Raw genomic sequence first — 8,095 nt, 5'->3', positions numbered from 1 at the left:
GTATATTTAGGTATACATACTCTACCCCTTTTCTATTGAACTATATCAATTATAAATAAAATATTTAAACATCAACTATGTATATATTGTATGTACAACTTGAGTTGATCTCATGGTTAAGAATATGCTTTTTCTCATAACATTACATTGGTTCAAATCCATGGGGATAGAATATATACACAACATAGGTCCATCTTAAGTCCAAAGGGGATTTGTACATGTGCTTCCTTGTAAGAAGTCATAGGTTCGAATCTAGAGGGGGTAGAACATGTATAGCTTTAAATCTAGATGGTACATGTTTTGCACTCTAGAAGGGGTTTGTACAATCCAACTGTCCATCAAGGTAGTTTTGGACCCTAAAAGAGGATTGTACATGTGCTACTTGGTAAGAGGTCATAGGTTCCAATCGAGAGGGCGAAGAGTATCGAAGGAGGGTCCCTTGTCCAACAAACACGGGGTATATTCTAAAAGAGGTTTGTACATGTGCTTCTTGGTAAGAGATTATAGGTTCAAATCTAGAGGGGGAAAGTATGAAATAACGGTGTCTAGTCCAATGAGCAAGGGGTACATAATACACTAGTGTGGTGTTTGACTTCCTAGTAAGAGATCATATGTTGAAATCTAGAGGGGGAAGAGTATGAAAGGAGGGTCCCTTGTCCAATAAACAAGGGGCTTTATAATACACTAGTGTGGTGTTTGGATTGGCCCTTGCTTTAAGGTTTGTACATGCACTTCTTGGTAAGAGATCATAGGTTCAAATATAGAGGGGGAAGAGTATGAAAGGAGGGTCCCTTGTCCAATAAAGAAGGGAGTACATAATATACTAGTTTGGTGTTTGGCTTGACCCAAAATTCAAGGTTTGTGCATATGCTTCCTTGTAAGAGAGCATAGTTCAAATCTAGAGGGGAAGAGTATGAAAGGAGAGTTTATTGTCTAATAAACAATGGGGTACGTAATACGCTAGTTTGTTGTTTGGCTTGGGAGTGACTACAAAAATCATTTACTATCATCTATCAAGTGCCTACTTAATTTTCTATTTTAAAATAGGTTTTATCGAGTATACATGATGTGAGTCTAGAATTTATGTCTTTAAGAATGAAAAATATGCCATTCTGAACATTTTATTAGTTTGTTGCTCAAAATAAAACACAAGTCTAACTCCTTAGATGGTGGATATATATATATATATATATATATATAGAAAGAGAGAGAAAGAGAAAAAAAAAGAATTAACATAAATTTACCTTAATATAATCTATTAAATATCAAGAGAAATCAAATCTTTAAAGTATAAACATATTTTTAAGTTTTACATTCTACAAGAATTTTGTAGAATTTTATTTACATTCAGCTAGAATTGAATTCTGGTTAAACTAACTGATTTGAAAAGTAGCGATACTGCAGAGTCGTAGATACCTTTAGGGTTTAAAAATGTCAAAACAAAATTTCCATTCCTGAGCACAAAATGTACCTAAATAATGATTAAATTCTCAGTCAAACAACTACACCTTGATTGGAAGGAGCATTCTGCCCTCCAGGGGTTCTTTATAAAGACAAAGCATTTCATCAGGTTCTAATCTACTGTAAAACCAATGCTCATATATTGTAATTACAACTGGCCATACCAATTACAGCACTGGAAGACGAGGAGTCGGAAAAGCCAAGAGTTCATGCGCTCTGGGTAAGGTGAGTCCATTAAACTTTTCAGTCATGTCCAGTTCCTGCCCATTCAGGGGAAGCCTCCAGTTGAAACAGTGCAGGAGCTGCGCCACCACAAACTCTACAACCAGCGTTGCCAATGGCTGCCCGGGGCACCCTCTCCTCCCTGCTCCGAAGGGAAGCCACTCAAAGTTTTCATGAGTTTTGTGGATTAAGCCAGCTTCCGCTTCAGCAAGAAATCTCTCGGGCTTAAAACTTTGGGCATCCTCCCCCCATGACTTAGGGTTCCTACCAATGGCCCAAAGATTGCAAAAAATGAGTGTGTTTCTGGGGATTTCATAGCCCAAAACAGTGCAGTCCTCCACGGCCGAGTGAATCGCAAAAGGCCCGGCCGGGTGGAGTCGGAGTGTTTCTTTCACCACGGCTTGCAAATAAATGAGACGAGGAAGATCGGACTCGCGTACCATACGGTCCATTCCAACTACGCGTTCCAGCTCGTCCTGAAGCTTCTGCAGCACTTTAGGGTTTTTCAGCACTTCAGACATTGCCCATTCTATGCTTGTAGAGGATGTGTCCATGCCAGCCACCAACATATCCTGCCAACACCAATACAATATCATAAATATAAATGACTTAATCATAGTTATTTCAAATTCATTTTCAGGATCTATCACAGTGAGATTATTTGTGTTTAAGTTTAGAATCATTATAAACAGTCTTAAACAGTCTTATATGGTGTCATTTTGGTAGTTTCATGATAAGTGGGGTTATATTGCGATTAAGTAAGGGGAAATTATTGTATCTAGTGGTGTTATATTGTATCTACTGGTCTTATTATTAAGAAATAAAATATTTCAAATAGATTTATAAGTATTAATGGATTATTTCTTGAAAAATGAAATAAAATGATATTTTAAGGTTTATTAGATTAAAAATAATCTATAAGACCCTTAGTTTTATGTTTTTAGTTTTTGGTAATTTAATTTTTTTCCTATTCACCCAACCTTTCAACAATCCTCTGGCTAAAAAACAATACCAAAACACTAAGACTAACATGTATCAACATATTGATTCTAAATATCACTTCTCAAAATATTAAATTTTAAATCAATTCTAATAACAAAAACTTCAATTCGAAAGTAGTATCATACTACTGCATAAATCTAATCCAGTTTTAACCTACAAAGACAACAGCTTTTATGTTATCTCGTGTAATTTGGAGCTCCATATCTTGATCTGCAGAGGCTTCAAGCAGAACATCCACAATATCTCGCGGGACGTTGGGGTCATGCTGTCCCTTAACGTTGTGTTCTTCTAATACTTTCTCCATGAACTGGTCTTGTGTATTGTGCACTCGCTCCAAGCGACGGTTGAAACCTCGCAGATAATCTATCCAGGCCAGGTATGGTATATAATCTCCGATGTTAAAAGTACCGGCTAACAGAAGAATTTCTTTGATCAATGAATCGAATCCAGTGCTGCCGATTAGGTCTTCGTCTGAATATTTCCTACCAAACACCATTTTGCAGATTATAGCATTTGTCAGAGCCGAGACGGTTTTGCTAATGTTTAAGGGGCGAGGGTCATCCTGAGGATAATCCGAGTTTGAGTTAATAATAGAGAAAATCATGGCTGAGACTTCCTCTTCTCTTATGAAGCTGAAGGAATCTATGCGCCTGGAGCTCAGCAACTGTAAAACGCAGACCTTTCGCATTTGCCTCCAGTAGGGACCGTACGGAGCAAAGGCCACGTCCGAGGAATTATAGGTAAAGTACCTGATAGCGGCGGACGAATATCTGCCGGCAAAAAGCCGATCATGGCCCTTTAGAAACTCCGCAGTGATTTCGCCGGAAGAGAGGACGAGGGTGAGAGCGGAGGAGCCGAGGCGGAGGGACATGAGAGGCCCGTATTTCAAAGCAAGCTCTGCCAGAGTTTGGTGGGGAAGCTTTCCTAGCAGATGCAGGTTTCCGATAACGGGCAACGGGAACGGCCCGGGAGGCAGCAGCCGCCTCCGCCTGTCGCGGTAGATGAAACCGAAGAAGCTCCATGCCACCGCCAATGCAACCAGAGCTTCAATATAGAACTCTGCGTATTCCGACAGGGACCCTGTAACAGATACCAATTCCCAGGCCATTCTCAGGTATCCACTCACAAATATTAACAGCAGCTGCTGTTCTCTTATTGAGTCTGCGTCTCCGAGCGAGATAGACATTTTAAGGCCCAATTGCCCCTCTCGTGGCTTAATCGTGAGTGTCGGATACAGACCTTCAGATTGCCAGCTTATCATTTTATCTGTCTCACCTTCTTGATTTAATTAATTTTTTTTTTTGCCAGAAATTTCACTTTGATTTAAAATTATGATTTCAGTATTATTTTTTTTTCAGGGAGAAATCCTCATATGGCCGAAGCCCACAGATTTTTACAATCAATATGGCCGAAGCCAGCAGAATACGGCATAGCGGTTAGGGGGCCTCAGTGAATGCCGCCGCAGGAATCAAACATGGCTGCGGGTGCGAAAGCCAACCGCCCCAGCCGTCATATCATGCACGTCACGTGATTTCAGTATTATTTACAAATTGATATTGATATTGATTGAGGTTTAGGACTATTCAGGAGTCTGCAAGTTTTTTACATATTTATAACTATGTAGTTATTTAAATTAAATGACATTATAATATATAATGTTTATGGCCAAATAATTTTTGGTAAAATTATGATTTTATTTTTTATTTTTTATTTAATATGTCTTTTTATTACATAAATAGATTTAGCACTCTGAAAATTTTGGAAAAACAAAGTAATAAGTCGGAAAAACATAAAAAATTATAACAAATAAGATGCTTGAGTGGGCCTAATGGTTAAGAGGATATGTTTCCTCTTAAGAGATCACAGGTTCAAAACCAGAGAGGGTAGAGTATGCATGATTTTGTAGACTTGGTAGTGAAAATCGCTTTATTGAGATGGGTCTTTTGTCCCACAAACAAGAGAGTCTCATACACCAATTTAGTGTGTGGCTTGGCCGTGACCTTAAAACTAGATAATAATTATAATAATAATCTTCTTCTATTATTATTATTATTATTATTATTATGGTATAACCAATTCAGTTTTGACTTTGGCTGCATATTAGTTTGTTTTTGACCAAAAATTTATGACCTTTATCCATAGTTTAACATTAGGAATTCAATTTTTATTATTATTAAAATTTATTTATTTGTAAGGTGATTTATTATGGGTTGTTTAGTAACTTCCATTTCTATTAATTTACTAATTTTTTGTTTTTAATTCTTTTTTATTTAACTTTTTGATTTTTGCTTCTTCTTTTTCTATTATTTCTATTTTCTAGAATTATAATTTTTTCACAAAATTTTCAATTTAAGGTGACTTCATATTATATTAAAAACATATTTTAATCAATTTAATTATCTATATATATATATATATATATATAGATATAACACATACATATAGATATATGTATTGTAATATAAACAATATTAGTTAGTCATATTTATTAATTTTTGGTGATGACTTTCAACAGTATAATATTTTATTAGTTGTTTTATTTTTGTGACGAAAACTTTGTCTTTGTTAATTTTTTTTGTTTCATTAAGCCATATTTAAGTTAAGCTGCAGGTACTAGCTACTATGTAGCCCTTGTTATTATTATCAATGTTAGTTAAAAAAATAATTAGTATATGAATTAAACATATATACATTTAAAATTCATGTGTACTTTCACAACCAGTTTACTAAAAAAGTTAATATATAAGTTATTCATATATATCTATTTAAAAGAACATATAACAACATTTTTAATTAGAGAGATTCACTTATAAATAGGTATTGTTACAATACTATGGGTTAGTATCCTCACTTATTAAAACCAATGTCTAAAAATCCGTTATTTAATTTCATGTGACACTTGTTTATATGATATTGTTATCAAAAATATTTTATAAAGTTAAAATTTTACCACTCTCCTAATACTTATTGATAATTAAATCAAAATTTAAATACTCTATGTCAAAATATACGAGCATATAAACATAATTACAATTTTAATAACATATACACATTTTAATTATTTTATATTTAATTTAAATGTTTAATTTTAAATTAAAATTATCCCAAATACATATAATTTGATTTCATATTAATTTTAAAATTTTAATTTCCTTTTTCAACAAACATCAAAATACGTTACCTAACATCAAAAAAGGTGAAAAGAATTGCTCACATTACATCGCATGTGGATAATAACTTCTTATAAATGGAGTTTGTCCAAATACTTCTGCGAGGGCCCCTACCCATGTAATTGGGGATGTAGATAGAAACTAGAATTTTAACAAATTTTCATCCATCCAATTCAAATACCCTATCTAAATAAAACATTGTGCTCAAAATCTTATCAAAGTCACACAGCAAATACCAAACACTCGTTCAAAATCTTATCGATTTCAAGATATGGTTGTGAATGAAGTGTTTTCTTTGGAGCAAAGTAGACCAGATGTGGTTGCGAATAAAGCGTTTTCTTCCCAACAAACTAGACTGTCAGTACACGCACCTCAAATTCACAATCCTAAGCGAAGCACTTTGGTCAAGATCTTATCAAATACAAAATGTGGTTGGTGGTGAATCATTTTCTCGAGAGTAAGTTAATTTACTAATCATTTCACTATTTAGCTTTTAGTTATATCAAGTTAGGATAAAAATAAAGTTTCCTCACCTTATATGTAAAAAAGAATTTCTGTTTAGTGAATTAATTTACTAACATTTATATGATTATTTAACTTTGGAGCTTTTAGTCTTACCATGATATTGGTGCAAACTTTACTGTAATAGTTTTATTAAAATCAAGTTTCTTCACCCTGTCAACTTATATGTAATAAAAAATTGTGGTTGGTGGTGAAACATTTCCTTTCGAGCGAATTAACTTACTAACATTCATGTGATCATTTAACTTTTTAGCTTTTAGTCATATCAAGTTACTGGTGCAAACTTTACTGTCAATTTTGAATAAAACCAAGCTTCCTCACACATGTCAACTTATATGTCAACGTATGTGAAACAAAAAAAAATTGTGATTGGTCGTGAATCATTTTCTTTCTAGTGAATTAAATTACTGACATTCAGGTGATAATTTAACTTTTTAGCTTTTATTCATATAAAGTTATTGGTGCAAGCTTGGTTGTAAATTTTGATTAAAATCAAGTTTCCTCACAAATAAGTTAATGTCAATTTATATGGAAAAAAAAAAAATTAGAATTAAAATTTCAGTATTATAAATAAATTTAAAAATTCTATAAGATTATAAATTAAATTTAAATTTTTTATTTTTATTTCTTCATGTTACGGTGAAAGTTCAGATAAATATAATATTAAATATTAAAGTATTTTTAACTATATCTAATATATTAAATTGCAAATTCCAAGATATATGATCTTTTAAATAATCAAACATATGGATCATTGTTTATGAGTTGTTATTTCTACTTAATGATGATGAGTTATCAATTACCAATTTATGAATTGTCAATGGCATCTAGATTTAGAGGTGGTGAATGACATATTGAGATCTAGATTTAAAGGTAGTGAATGACATATCGAGTGTAACAATTTTTTTTGGTCACCTTTGTAAATATTAGTATATGAATTGATCATATAAATTGATGTAAATTATAAATGATGAATGGACAAAGAGAGAAGACACATATTCACAGATTGGGAGGAGAAGTTGCTTGGGAATTTTTTGGAGAAATAGCCAAACTTTGAATGTTGCAATTTGTATTCAGCTATATCCTTGTTGCATTAAAAAAGAATGTACAAACATTAAAATTGGTGTATGGGTGCTTGAGCAAATGACAAGCTAGTCCTATGGGACACGGGTGTTGGTCAACACATATGATGAAATTAGGGAAGGAATTCAAAAAGGAGGAGACTCTCTCGGAAGGAATAATTTAGATAGTGTGGAAAAAAAACAAGAACAAACACACAAAGTAGCGCACATGAAGAACAAAGTACAATGGTTGCATTACAACAACAGAGACTACACATTAGTCGTGTGGGAAGTAGTGGTGATTGAGAAGGTAGAGCGAAAGTGGACCTTAGACTCATGCTTAGCAGGTGGAGACACTAGGCATGGTCGAACTTCCTTTGGTGTTCTCAAAGGTGGCGATCCTGAAGGTGGAATCTAGATTCTTGTGAAAGACATCAGGTGGAGGCATGATGTGATGCACAATTCCTTCCATATTACAGGTGGAGGCATTGTGGACTTTATATTTTTGTAGTGTGAATCAGATGGAGACACTGTGGGCTTTGGATTCATGTAAGTGATTGTTGGGTGGAACATTATATGCTTCGGATTCCCTAAAGTGACTTTTGGGTGGAGACACTATCATGCTCTCTGCATTCCTAGTTGTCAGGTGGATGACTT

At 33.9% G+C, this 8,095-nt stretch overlaps 1 protein-coding gene across 1 annotated transcript; it reads right to left on the bottom strand.

Moving 5' to 3' along the window:
* Positions 1-1,468: 1,468 nt before the first annotated feature.
* Positions 1,469-3,916, bottom strand: LOC149232619 (cytochrome P450 71AU50-like). The gene is made up of 2 exons (XM_089379458.1): positions 2,843-3,916; positions 1,469-2,255 (listed from the first exon to the last, which is right to left on the bottom strand). Exons 1-2 carry the CDS (start codon positions 3,869-3,871, stop codon positions 1,629-1,631), a joined length of 1,656 nt encoding a protein of 551 aa, XP_089235584.1. The 5' UTR covers positions 3,872-3,916; the 3' UTR covers positions 1,469-1,628.
* Positions 3,917-8,095: the final 4,179 nt, after the last annotated feature.

Source organism: Pinus tabuliformis, chromosome J, assembly GCF_031772625.1.
Source record: "Pinus tabuliformis cultivar Carrire ecotype Pingquan chromosome J, CPIR1, whole genome shotgun sequence".
Classification (NCBI taxonomy): Eukaryota; Viridiplantae; Streptophyta; class Pinopsida; order Pinales; family Pinaceae; genus Pinus; species Pinus tabuliformis.
Note: the sequence above shows the minus strand (reverse complement) of the source record. Positions and strands in the feature narration are given on the sequence as shown.